A 14,730-nucleotide genomic window follows, 5' to 3' on the forward strand; every position below is an offset into this window, starting at 1 on the left:
TACAATAATAAATTACAAAAAAAAAGCCAAACATAATGTAAAAAAATCAATATTCGGATCTTATAAATGTCATAATTTTTTTCTTCCCTTGCCTCCCAAAAAAAACTCATCTGGTTCGTCTACCCATGGAACAGCTAGATCTTACTCTTTTTATTCATCTTTAAATTAAAGATGCAATACGGTTAAAAAATGTAACGAATTGTACTACTAGTCAAACTCAGGCACAACATTTATGCAAAAACGAAAGTAGAGTTCTTGTTATTGGCAATGTTAAACAGAGCGGAAAGAAAGTCAGCTCGGTATATTAATCATCATATTTAAATTAACACGATTGCCAGGAACCACTACATACGGAATTTTGTAATTTCCGAACATTTCCGTAAAATAAAAGTATAAGAGTACGAGCTGAAATCGGAACCTTACGCCTTTTATCGGCTTTTACGAAAACATGTCGAAACGGGGTTTACAAATAGTGAAACACGGATTAACACGCTGAATAATCATGATATAAAAATAACTCTGAACATTTATTTAGAAACTGAAAGTAAATTTTCCGAAAATTAAACGGTGCTGACTTTAATTTTTCACCGGACATTGTGACCGACCAAAACAAAAGTTTCGTCGGTCAAAATTGAAATATACCGGACATGTCCGACTGTCCGACGGACATTCGCATTGTCTGTTCATGACTCAAACCCACTAGACTGCACCCAAACTACATGACTCAAACCCACAAGACTGCACCCTAACTACATCACTCAAACCCACAATACTGCACCCTAACTACATCACTCAAACCCACAAGACTGCACCCTAACTACATCACTCAAATCCTCAAGCACCCTTGTTACATTACTGTACCTAACAATACCGCACCCTTATAGCTATACTAAAATAATTATTGTAAAATGGTGAATTTTGGTGAATGTTAACATAAAATTGTTCATACGGACAAATCCCTGGGTACATGTTTATTAAATGGATAGATGTTCATGGATAGATGTTCATGTTTATATTTTCATTTGTAGGTTGATGGTAGATGCAGAGAAAGATGAAGCTGAAGTGGTTTGGCGGCAACTCTGAGGTCAGTCAGCAAGTGAGCTATGCTGAGATGTCCAGTGGATCAGGGTTTACGATGCTGTCCCTCTCTCAGGGGGTTCAGGTTGGTGTGTATGGGGAAAAAAGGGAGCTAAGCTTTGAGCGAGTTAGTGGCTGCAGCACTTGTGAGGAGGTTTGTCTAGCATTGGCTGAAACCCAAGGGATAGCACCAGCAGTGGTTGACTGTTTTGGTCTGGCTTTTGATAACAGTCAGGATGGTAGATACACTTGGCTTGCACCTGGTGAGTTGCCTGATCTGGGAGAAAAAAAGTTGTGTTTTAGAATGAGATTTGTACCTGTAAAAGAGAAATGTCGAGATATATTGAGTCAGTACAGTGCTTGTTTGCAGTATCTGTTTTATCAAGTAAAATACGACTATGTGCACGGTGACCTCAAGTACCTAAAGGGTCAGGAAAAAGACAAGGACTCGCGCGGTGTTGGGGCCTTTGTCATCTTGATAATGATGCGGATTTCTGCACAAAATACAGGGACAGAAGAAAATGTGGAAAACTTCTTTAGAAGCATCAGCTTGAAAGACTTTTTTCCGCCTGCTCTAACTAGAAATTTTATTGACAAAAGATTTCTAGAAGGTAGCATTCGAAATAAATTAAAAGACTATCAGGATAAAAACCCAAGTGACAGTTACCCTGCAGACATCTTGATGCGATCATTCTTAGAACACATACTGCAGAGCGACAAGGACTTTTATGAAGAATCCTATTCCGCATATCAACTGGATTTAGAAAACATTCAAGTGCAGGAAAGTGACACTTCTGGGCACACACAATATACGAATGAACTGAGGATGAAAAGTTCTTCAGCAGTATCGCTGTCGATAAATTTGAATGGGGACTCCTCAAAGCTGAAAATCATTTCTGGGGTGAGTTTTGAAATGAAACTTCATTCAATATTGGTGGACCTTTTTTTCAGTTCTGTGAAGTTATTTATATTGGAGAATCCTGCCTGTAAAGATTAGTTACTCTGAGATTTCCTCTGAAAGATATTGATTTTAATATCCTCGACAAAATTTTGAAAATATATAATAAAAACAGTAGTTTATTTAAAGTAGTCTTAGGTCTCGTATTTGATTTAGTCACCAATCGGAATGCTTACTATAATGCTCTGTATTTTCCAGAAACCTTCCTGTGAGATTTTTCTGCAGAAAATTTATGAGGTTAAATTGCAGCAGTTAACATTTGAAGGAATGGACTGGTTTGAAGTGCAAATTATAGCACAGGCCCAATACGAGGTAACATATTGTTCATAATTGGAATGCTAAGCGATAAAATATATGTTTTTTATGCTATACTCTTTAGGGGCATATGCATTTGCCCTTGTCTGTCTGTCCAGTCATTACAAAATCTGATGTGTGTGTGCATCCTGTACAGAGTTATGGCCCTTTACTTACCGGTTGTTAAAAAATAGGCTATAGAGCATGCAAAATTGTGTCCGGGGTATCTGCAAAAGTTTGGAAACCAGTCACAAAACTTTAAAGGCATTTTACCAAGCATGTTATGTTGTGCACCTGGGGTTCTACTTTTCCATTCTTTTTCTTGAAAAAGCCCTACTATCCTTACTTTTTGGTAAAAATATTTCGAGAAATAATAGAAAAGTTTTAACTAAATGCATTGATTGAAATACATAGTCTAAACCTTGATTTTAATTAAGAAGCCACTTCTAGTATTTCGGTAGGATTAGTTGATGCAGTTGGTCTCCAGTGCTGCAAGTGGGGTTCTATGATGAGAGGTTCTTCTCCTCATCCTGTGGCTGAATTCCTCTTGAAGCATTGGTTTGTAGGCAAAGCTTACTACATGTACATCACAATTGATGAATAGGTTTTTTAATCATTTTAAATATTTGCATCAAATAAAGGTCAGGAAAGAACCCTACTGTCCCTACTTTTTGCTCTTAATATCCCTATTTTACCCTTCTTTTTTAAAAATATCTTCCTACTTTTATCCCAATTTTTTTGTTATTGGTCACTTGAAAGCCTGAGTAAGGAATCCTGAGTCTTGTGTATCACCAAAAGTTTATGAACCAGAGTCAAAACACTGAAATTTCAGAGAAATGTTAACCAGCAAATGAAGTTGTTCATCTGGGGATTTTATTTATCTGTACCAAGCAGAGTAATGGTCCTTAAATTGGGACATGTGTTCTGTACATACAGACATTGTATTGCATACAAGACCTACGACCCTATCTCAAGTTCAAGGGTCATACTAAGAGTTTAACCATTATGGAATGCTGCAGATATGCACATATATAGAGTTTATTTGGTCCTGTTCGGGCGGTTACTCTGTCATGCCAGGAGATATTTGAAAATTACTATGCATGTATGTTTGGTACATTAAGATGACGTGTCACATGCAAGACCTAACTTCTTACCGCTTACAGCATCACTCCTCCACACTTGACGTCAGTCATCATTCGGGCTGGCATATGCTTATAGATTATGATAGCTCTTCTTAATTATAGGCATATATCAGTAATTGCATAATTGTTTTAACTGGACTCTAACATCTCCTGTTAGTTAATATCTTTAGTTCTAACTGACTATAGGGAAAAATATGATATTAAGGTATTAAACAGTATTATACAGCCATCAAACCTTACTTTAATTTTTATCAGCATGTGATGTTGTGCAACTGTTTATTTTAAAGCACATTCATTGACAATGGGTAGAATAATGGCCCTTGCTTTTGTGACAAAGGATGAAAGTCCGTCTGACCGTCCGTCCGACTCAATAACTCAGAATATTATGGACAGATTTTAAAATAACTTGCCACATGTGTTCGGCATACCAAGACAACATGTCGCGTGCAAGAACCGTGTCCCTACCTCTAAGGTCAAGGTCACACTTAGGTGTTTATTCACATTGGAATGCTGCAATAAGGACATAGAGTATAGGTTGTCGTGTCCGGGCTGTAACTTTCCCTTGTACGGACAGATTTTAAAATAACTTGCCACATGTGTTCGGCATACCAAGACGACGTGTCGCGTGCAAGACCCGTGTCCCTATCTCTTAGGTCAAGGTCACACTTAGTGTTTATTCACAATGGAATGCTGCATATAAGGACATAGAGTATAGGTTGTCGTGTCCGGGCTGTAACTTTCCCTTGTATGGACAGATTTTACAATAACTTGCCACATGTGTTCAACATACCAAGACGACGTGTCGCGTGCAAGAACCATGTCCCTACCTCTAAGGTCAAGGTCACACTTAGGTGTTTATTCACAATGGGTTGCTGCATATAATGACATAGAGTATAGGTTGTCGTGTCCAGGCTGTTACTTTCTCTTGTATGGACAGATTTTAAAATAACTTGCCACATGTGTTCGGCATACCAAGACGACGTGTCGCGTGCAAGATCCGTGTCCCTATTTCTTAGGTCAAGGTCACACTTAGTGTTTATTCACAATGGAATGCTGCATATAAGGACATAGAGTATAGGTTGTCGTGTCCGGGCTGTAACTTTCCCTTGTATGGACAGATTAAAAATAACTTGGCACATGTGTTGAATTACCAAGACGATGTGTCGGGAGCAAGACCCGTGTCCCTACCTCCAAGGTCAAGGTCACACTTAGGTGTTTATTCACAATGGAATGCTGCATATAAGGACATAGAGTATAGGTTGTCGTGTCCGGGCTGTAACTTTCCCTTGTATGGACAGAATTTAAAATAACTTGCCACATGTGTTCGACATACCAAGACAACGTGTCGCCTGCAAGAATCGTGTCCCTACCTCTAAGGTCAAGGTCACACTTAGGTGTTTATTCACAATGGAGTGCTGCATATAAGGATACAGAGTATTGGTTGTTATGTCCGGGCTGTAACTTTTTCTTGTATGGACAGATTTTAAAATTACTTGCCACATGTGTTCGACATACCAAGATGACATGTCACATGCAAGACCAATGTCCCTACCTCTAAGGTGAAAGATACACTTAGTGTTTATTCACAATGGAATGCTGAATATAAGGACATAAGAATGTAGGTTGTCAAGTATGGGTGGTATTTTTTATGTTCAGAGGCAATTTAAAATAACTTGCCGTATGTATTTGTTTAATCTTTAACTTTTCATGTACTGACCTTGTTCATAGGTCAATGTCACATTCGGGGGCATTCGTCACATACTGTGACAGCTCTTGATGTTGATGGATTGAGTAAAAATAAATTGTTATAACGGAGAACAACTCGATCACATTGTTTTAAATTGTTTCATAAATGAAGTTATTTAAGGGCTGAATTTCATTTTGATTTGATCAACGATTGTGTTTATGTGATTTGAATGTGATGGCCTGACTAGCTGTTCCTCCATTTCCTACTGGGTATGAATACAGCAGACCTTTATAACTTTAACAGCCTTATGTCAATATTCACTGACATTTATCTGTACTTTCTACAGAAAGTGTACTTCAAAGACCGATTGGAGAGCCACTCATTTGTAACATGCCTTGAGAAATATTGCTTGCTCATGTTCAACTACTACACAAGCCTGTGCCCCGACCTGCAGTCACCACGCATACACAAACAATATCAGGTCCGTGCACATGGACCTGTTAGGTAAGTACTTGGATATGGTGCATACTTGTTTTGATGATTTGTATCCTTTTTCTGTTGTTCACTATCTATGTTTTATAACATATATTTTTTTTATGGTCCTCCAAGTTATCTTATATCTGTAATACTGTTATAATAGTCCATTGACATGAACAATACAATTACTTAAAAATAACAACAAAAAAGTAAAAAATACAGTTATAGCCACTTCATGAATTTCAATGGATTTTATTTTCTGTTTTCTGCTTTATTGGATATTAACTCCATACCAGTAGACATACATACTACTTCTAGTGATCATCCATACAATTAATCATATATATCACTGATCATCCATACAATTAATCATATATATCACTGATCATCCATACAATTAATCATATATATCACTGATCATCCATACAATTAATCATATACATCACTGATCATCCATACAATTGATCATATATATCACTGATCAGCCACACAATAAATCATATACATCACTGATCATCCATACAATTAATCATATATATCACTGATCGTACATACCAGTTAACACCATACCAATGATCATACATACCAGTAATCATTTATATCACTGATCATACATACAATTAATCATATACATCACTGATCATCCATACAATTAATCATATATATCACTGATCATCCATACAATTAATCATATACATCACTGATCATTCATACAATTAATTATAAATATCACTGATCATCCATACAATTGATCATATATATCACTGATCGTACATACCAGTTAACACCATACCAATGATCATACATACCAATAATCATTTATATCACTGATCATACATACCAGTAATCATATATATCACTGATCATACATACCAGTAATTATGCATACCAGTGAGGCCACAATAAGGAAGAAGTTGAGTCAGCGAGGTCTCCAGTGTCGCGATTGGTACGTTTTGCGCTCAAATCTTCAGAAGTTCGGACAGTATGATGTTCTCTATCTCAGGACACCCAAGGACAAATCTCTCATAGTCAGAAGCTTTGGAAAGGTGAGCATTGCGTTATTATTTTATCATCGTGGGTAATGTATACGACCATTGTGTGTATGTACAGACCACATACATGTACCAATTTATAGTCCTCTATGCATGACAGACACCATACTCTATCACCATTTTAGGACATACACTTAGGCCACACCAAATAGATATTTCGTTCCGCGGATTTACCGCTCCTATTTTTTTGAAAATGTAAAAAAAATATTTTATTTTTTTTTGTGCGCCCGCACCTCCATTTTGATAGCCAAGCAGATTTTTTTCAGGTAATAATTTATTAAAAGGCTAAAAGTAATCTAGTATAATTTTTCTACGCTAGTTTTCGTGTTTTTGTAAACGGAAGTTACCGATGCATAGTGTTTTTATACTGTATATCGATCTGTTTAGCATGGGTTTCAATAAATTCAATCAAAATGGCGGCTTCCGGTATAAACAATGTGGCTCGAAGTTTTGAAATTAAATCTTATTTTTGACAATAAATATGTTTTGAGCATGCTTGAAGTCATTGTTGATCGTCTCATGCACTAAAGGAGCATTATTTAAAGCAATCATTATGCAATAAAGCATGTGTATCTAAGACTGGTAGCGATTATATTGCATAATTAGTGACTCGTTTTGAATGGAAATCGGACAGGTCAACTTAACTGGAACATGAGTCATTGTTTGGTCCAAATTGATGTATCAAGCTCATTTTTGATCAAATTCTGACAAAACAACAGTTTTGAACAAATATCTTTTCACAAATAGCGATATAAACACTTGTCTGGAAATACCTCAACATAAGTAAGCCTAAGTTTATCACCTTATATTTTGTTTTTATTTGCAGCATAAACCGGGATTGTAATGCACTTCTCAATTGTAACCACTGCCCCGCCCACCCCTCGCCCTTGTTCCAGGGGTATACCGGGGACAGCAGAGGCAATGGGCTGTGTTTTTACCTTTCAGGTGGCCCCGCAGGGCCTAGTGAATGTGGTTTTGTCTTCATATTGAAAATAGTCGGGAATGGGCCTCACATAGGTATTCAGGGTTGCAGGGTCATTTGGCAGGGATTTTACCACCAGCAGTGTGTCCCTGCAGGTCGGGTATTTTACCCGGGTGTTGAGAGAGCGGAAGTCAAAGTCCCCGCTATTCCAGACTTGGGGGGGGGGGCATATACAATTGGCTGGTGCATAAAAACATCTAAATAACCAAAAAAAGTACTCTGAAAAATACCCTTGTTCTTTTTGTTTTAATAAGCACTTGTCATTGCATTTCCTGTGATAATAAAAACAAAATTTAGTCTATGTTATATGGAGTCTGATGTTTTATGATGCCTGTGTAAGTGATCATTTTTTTACAAATCCCAAATCAATCCTAAGTTATGTCTAAATACAGTTGCATATGATGTTAAACTGATTCAGGTAGATTTATATAAGTCGTTTCAAACTTTTAACTAAAAGCAGTGTTATTTATTATTATGAATATTATGTCATATGAATATTATGTCATATTAAAGTACGTTTTAATTATATAAGAAATTAGCTTTATCCATATAATGTTTGTACTAAACACGGATGAATAAATAGTATGTATTCCCAATGTCCATCAGAGGTTCAGTTCAAGATGGCATTAAAATGGGTATAAGGGCAATTATTTTGAACAATCTTTCTTATTTATATTGAATATAAGGAAAATATATTTTTCGCTCTTCGCTCTCGTCGGATTTTATGAATACTGACAAAAAAAATTTTTTTTTCGGTCGCTCGCTCCACATTAATTTGGTGTGGCCTTATAGAAACACATAGAATTCCTGATTATATGGCAACTTACAGAAGAGTGGAGCTTGTATGATATCATGTTGTTTTGAGCTGATTTTTTTATCTTCTGAAGTGGTCAGTTATGGACATTTTTTTTTTTTTCAAACTAGAAATAGCCCCAATTTCTTAAATAAACCTAGTTAGTACAATACGCTTAAGTATCACATTTCATTGAGCAACATTACTCACTTTAACACCAAAAATTAATATATTGTTATTACTTTTAATATAATTGATAACTGTTAAACAACACATACTAATATAAAATATAGTGTGCTGAGCTTGATCTTGTTATAAATGCTAGTGGACAAATTTTTGTATGAGAAAATGGAATGTTCTCTTTTCCAGGTAATGGAGCGGGAAGATGGTTTAGTTCTAGAAGGATCCCAGGCTGATCCTGTGTCTCCCAAACTGTTCTTTAGGCAACAGGCAAAGGCTCTGGGATTCCTGCCCAGCAATGTAATACCGGTCCAGCCACAGTCAGAAGGTGAGTTTATATGCAGTTTAGGAATATTTTATTTTTCATAAAGCCAAAAAAAAACACCTGTGTTTCCGGTAACATGGCGAAAAAAAAAGGTCGGTCGGTCGGGATTTTTTTTCTTTCTTTTTACAGTTTTCGATTTCATGTAAATTTTGTTGCATCAAATCAATTATATTACTGGTTGAGAAGCAGTTTCCGACATTTTTTTAACGTTTTTATTGAATTATTTATACGTGTTTAAATATCTACTAAAATTGTTCACATTTTATATAACTACAGCTCAAGCTGCTATTGTCGATATATTTCTTACATGTGTGACGTCACATATAGTGTATCTAATAGGGGCGCAAAGAGGGTACTTACATTGTTCTGATTAGCTTGTGATGAGAAGCAGTTTCCGACAATTTGAATGCGGGGCATATTTAAGGTGCCTGTTGTGTGTTTTTATTTTCCGTTTATTTAATAAACTAAATATAAGACTGTAATAAGAGAAATGTTATTTAATTTTTCAGCATTTTCGAAAAATTTAAACCTTAAAATTTACGACATTCAATTCATACTCGAAATCAGGCAGAGACTGAATATCAATGATTTTTTTTTATTCATTTCTGATGGAAACTTGTGTTTGTATACATTTAAGTGAATGTGGATGCGAAACATAGCATGACACCAGTGTTCACAAATATGTACACAATGATCATCGTTTGTATAAGTCAATTAAGGAAAACGTTGTAGCTATTAATAGATATGCAAATTAGGTTCACACGCATGCGCAATACGCTGCGCGTGCAGATCCCCCACGTGCAAGTTTGTGTCCAAAATGAAAAATAAAAATTAAACATTAAATAATAATAAAAGTTTCTTATGTGTCTCGGTAAGAATTTCAACTTTTGATTGCCTAGTTACATATAGTTGAATTGCAGTACCTTCTTTATGAAGATCAAAGGAACGTACGCGAAAAAGCGATTTGTCGGAAACTGCTTTCCGTCGGAAACTGCTTCTCAACCAGTATATCTAAGTTTTCCATAATTAACAAAAAGTCAGAAAAAAACAGCATGGTTCAATGTCTGAAATCATTTCCTTACCTTTGACTACCGTATTTTCCCGCCAATTTTGCCCATGAAATTTGGTGTTTTACTCCTTTATAAGACGCGATCGGTTTTTAGAACAAATCCAGCACTTCTAATTTCTATAAGTCTATGATGATGATCTAGCGAAACAGTCATTTATCAACTAAATTTGTTAATTTGCTTGAATAAAATTGCGATTTTTTTGTCAACTGTGAGCTCTCTTATGTGGAGGTAGGTTAATAATAGAACAAGTAAATGCGGATATGGATTTATTTTATGTATCTTATTTTATTATTTATAATTTATCATTATTCTCATTACAATCAAAGTTTCATGCATATTCGTAGTGAATTAAAACATTTTGGTCATTGTTTTAAGATTCCCAGACGACGATTATTGATTATTATATTTTTTCGATCGTATGGTATTTTCTTACCAGCCTAGACGAAATCCTGGCAATCAAATGGTATTATACTGTATCCGACCAACCGATTTAAAGACAAACCATAGCCACACGCCTTTGATCTTATTATCTTATTACTGCTTGTGCTCTGACGTCACAAATTGTACCGTTTGATCTGCAGCCGACACATTCCTATGAATGTGTTGTTATAACTTTTGCAGGTTTTTGTTTGGATTTCAGTTGAAGGGACTTAAATTAAATGAAATAAATAACCATTGATAACTGCGGATAAATTAATGTAACAATTAATGAAATGTGAACCACACAGTTTATAAGCCTGCATGAATTCGCAAAGCTTATCGAAAGAAGCCTGCATGATATGCGCAAAGCCTAATGTAAAATAAAGTAAGTTCTATTTTGGACATGGATAAAATAACACCGCGAACTATATCCTAAATATTTTCATTATAAAGACAGCAAAATGTGTCTCCTGTGATCAACTTCGTGTTTGGACCATAAACATGCGTTTGCCAATTTAAACTAAAAGATATCGGACAGGGATCACCAAACTCCGCCCTTTTGTTTCCCTGTTGACAAAGCGTCTCGGTAATACATAATCAGGAATGAAAGTTTATTTCCCGGGAACAGAGACAGACAAACAATGAAAATAATGACGATATATTTTATTTTTGGTTTTTTACTTTTATGCCTAAAAAAGATTAAGGTCGGTGAGTTAAACATAGGGTCGGTCGGGTTACCGGAAACACAGGTGTTGTGTTTTTTTAGCCTAAGGATTCTTACACTCCAAGCATAATAATTTTAAAAAAGAGACTAGATGTTGTTGTAAATGATCATCCGTATGGCAAACCTAGCAGTCATGTTGAAACATATTGTTTAAAACTATTTCAAAATGTGGCAACTGAATTTATGTAATAAGTTAATAAATCTCAAATGTAGAAAACTGTCTGATATAGAGGTTTCAATCAATCAGCCTGTGAATAATGCTCTACAAGTTCAGAAACATTCTCATTTTCACTTATGAATTTGTTTCAGGATGTGACATTGTACAGAACCTCTTGACGAAGCATGCAATTACCTTGCAAAATGCCATTGACCTTGAGACTGAAGAGGAGGAAAAAAGACGTATTGCCAGTCAGCCCAAGGTCTACATGGCTGGTCAGGTCAACATTGCTGCTAAGATAGGTGAGTTGCCAGTCAGCCCAAAGCCTACATGACTGGTCAGTTCAACATTGCTGCTAAGATAGGTGAGTTGCAAGTCAGCCCAAGGTCTACATGGCTGGTCAGGTCAACATTGCTGCTAAAATAGGTGAGTTGCCAGTCAGCCCAAGGTCTACATGGCTGGTCAGGTCAACATTGCTGCTAAAATAGGTTAGTTGCCTGTCAGCCCAAGGTCTACATGGCTGGTCAGGTCAACATTGCTGCTAAGATAGATGAGTTGCAAGTCAGCCCAAGGTCTACATGGCTGGTCAGGTCAACATTGCTGCTAAAATAGGTTAGTTGCCTGTCAGCCCAAGGTCTACATGGCTGGTCGGGTCAACATTGCTGCTAAGATAGGTGAGTTGCAAGTCAGCCCAAGGTCTACATGGCTGGTCAGTTCAACATTGCTGCTAAAATAGGTGAGTTGCCAGTCAGCCCAAGGTCTACATGGCTGGTCAGGTCAACATTGCTGCTAAAATAGATGAGTTGCCAGTCAGCCCAAGGTCTACATGGCTGGTCAGGTCAACTTTGCTGCCAAGATAGGTGAGTTGCCAGTCAGCCCAAGGTCTACAAGGCTGGTCAGGTCAACTTTGCTGCCAAGATAGGTGAGTAGCAAATCAGCCCAAGGTATACATGGCTGGTCAGGTCAACATTGCTGCCTAGATAGGTGAGTTGCCAGTAAGCCCAAGGTCTACATGGCTGGTCAGGTCAAAATTGCTGCCAAGATAGGTGAGTTGCAAGTCAGCCTAAGGTCTACATGGCTGGTCTGGTCAACATTGCTGCCAAGATAGGTGAGTTTCCAGTCAGCCCAAGGTCTACATGGCTGGTCGGGTCAACATTGCTGCCAAGATAGGTGAGTTGCCAGTCAGCCCGAGGTGTACATGGCTGGTAATGTCAGCTGTGTTACTATTATAGGTAAGTCCCTTACACAGTTTTATACAATTTCAAACCATATACTAGTAATTGGATTCTCCATTTTTTTATTTAAGCTTTAATGTGAGGATGGTTGTTAGCTGATATTCATCACACTTGGTTTATTTCTAGGGAACAAGAAAGTAATGCAGTGGCCATTATTGATAGAAACATCTTTAAAGCTACAAAAATGAAATTTTGACCATGAGTGCTGTTTTGAAAGCATTTTTTTGTCGGATGACCTTTACTTGGCACCTATTAAAATGGTTCATGCAACTAATCTGCTTACAACACTTTCTGTCCTCAGATGTTGGCAACGTTTTCAGGTAACCCAAACACAAAACGTGAACTATATGTTTGTTGCCTTTTACACATACATACATGCTCTGGATTGAAAATGACCACAAGAGCCATGCCAGTAGAGCATAGGCCCTTGTTGTTATTAATTTGCATATTTTGTTTATTCAGTGTGTATATCTTGTTGTACATAATGACATCTCAGATTTTGCCGCTTACATACTGGTATTTGTTTAGAAGAAGCACTTACAATTCAAACCTTAGGCATTTTTATATCGTATAAATGTAATTTCAGTGCAATTTTTGGAACTTTTAGTGCAATTTTTGGAACTTAACTTACATCTCATCTTTTTTGTTAAATCTATAAGGCATTTTAAAGTGTCTGATTTTGCAGAGTTTATCAGTACAAGATAGCAAAAAAAATTCAACAACCTTGGAATATATTGGCCTTTGATGTAAAAATCAATTAAAATCAGCTGTTAAACATATAAGAAATATTTTCAATTCAGAAAGCAAAATGGCCTGTTCTCTAAAAGTTTGCTAATTAACACTGCTTTAACTAGTCTTGCACGTTTATTTGACTGATGTACACATGCCTGTATGAGATACAGTCAAAACCCGTTGGCTCGATATCCCAGGGATCAGCGAAAATACTATTGAGCCAAGCGGGAATGCATCCACAGAATGAAACAAAATTGATCCCTTACACCCAGTTTGAGCAAACGAGGAAATCAAGCCGAGCAATAAAGGGCCAACTTGTTTTGACTGTATGTAGGCAGATATGGTCAAATGCTGTATTACTTAAATTTTGTAACTTACAGGGGAGGGCCACTTCACTGAGGTTTACAAGGGTCGGCTATGTGAGCAACAGCATGTTGTGATAAAGCAGCTGAGGTTGGACCCAGCCCTGCAGCGTCACCACCAACAACTGCATGAGGTCAGGTTGAGTTGTTAAAAAAGGTTTCAAACACACCACTACTAGTATGTGAAGCTACATTTACGTGTAAACATTGCTATTGAGTTAAATACTTATTTGTAAAATATCTTATTATCCCCCGCCTATGAAATAGGGAGGGGGATATTGAAATGGCGTTGTCCGTCCATCCTTCCGTCCGTCTTTCCTTCCGTCCGTCCTTCCTTCCGTCCGTCCGTCTGTCACCTGCGTTTTCTCAGTAACTAGCCGGTAGAATTTCATGAAACTTAAAATAAATATGAACCACTATAATGGAATGATGCCCGTCCAAAATAAATTTGATTGGTCAATTGTCCTTGGAGTTATTGCCCTTGATTTTTTGAAAAATGCACATTCACAGCCATTTCTCAGTCACTAGCTGGCAGAATTTCATGAAACTTAAAATAAATATGAATTACTATACTGGGATGATGCCTGTTCATTTTTTTTTTGGATTGGTCAATTGTACTTGGAGTTATTGCCCTTGATTTTTTGAAAAACTCTCATTTACAGCCATTTCTCAATAACTAGTTGGTAGAAATTCTTGAAACTTGAAATAAATATGAACCAACATACTGCGATGATGCCTGTTTATTTATATTTTGGATTGTGTAATTTCTATATGAGTTATTTGCCCTTGATTTATTAAAAGATCCATGTTTGCAGCCTTTTCTATGCGACTAGCTGGTAGAATTTCATGACACTTGGAATTAATAAGAACCAACATACTGTGATGATGCCTGTCTATTTTTCTTTTGGATTGGTCAATTTTCCTTAGAGTTATTGCCCTTGATTTATTAAAAAATCATTGTTTGCAGCCGTTCCCATTCACCGCATACCTATGCTGTTGAAAATAGTGCAGTTCCAGATAAGACGCCGCTTTTAAAGGTGGCGTCTTATCTTATACTGTACTA

General features: G+C 36.8%; 1 protein-coding gene across 2 annotated transcripts in view; it reads left to right on the forward strand.

The window, feature by feature from the left end:
• LOC128227933 (uncharacterized) overlaps positions 1–14,730 on the forward strand; it is a 40,543-nt gene that overhangs the window by 11,274 nt on the left and 14,539 nt on the right. For both annotated transcript variants that reach the window (XM_052938885.1, XM_052938886.1), the window contains exons 2-8: positions 1,029–1,978; positions 2,234–2,347; positions 5,505–5,662; positions 6,528–6,681; positions 8,832–8,970; positions 11,491–11,640; positions 13,686–13,801. In XM_052938885.1, coding sequence (XP_052794845.1) covers positions 1,040–1,978; positions 2,234–2,347; positions 5,505–5,662; positions 6,528–6,681; positions 8,832–8,970; positions 11,491–11,640; positions 13,686–13,801 — 1,770 coding nt within the window. In that variant the 5' untranslated portion in view covers positions 1,029–1,039. The remainder of the gene's footprint in view (positions 1–1,028; positions 1,979–2,233; positions 2,348–5,504; positions 5,663–6,527; positions 6,682–8,831; positions 8,971–11,490; positions 11,641–13,685; positions 13,802–14,730) is intronic.

Source organism: Mya arenaria, chromosome 3 (assembly GCF_026914265.1).
Source record: "Mya arenaria isolate MELC-2E11 chromosome 3, ASM2691426v1".
Classification (NCBI taxonomy): Eukaryota; Metazoa; Mollusca; class Bivalvia; order Myida; family Myidae; genus Mya; species Mya arenaria.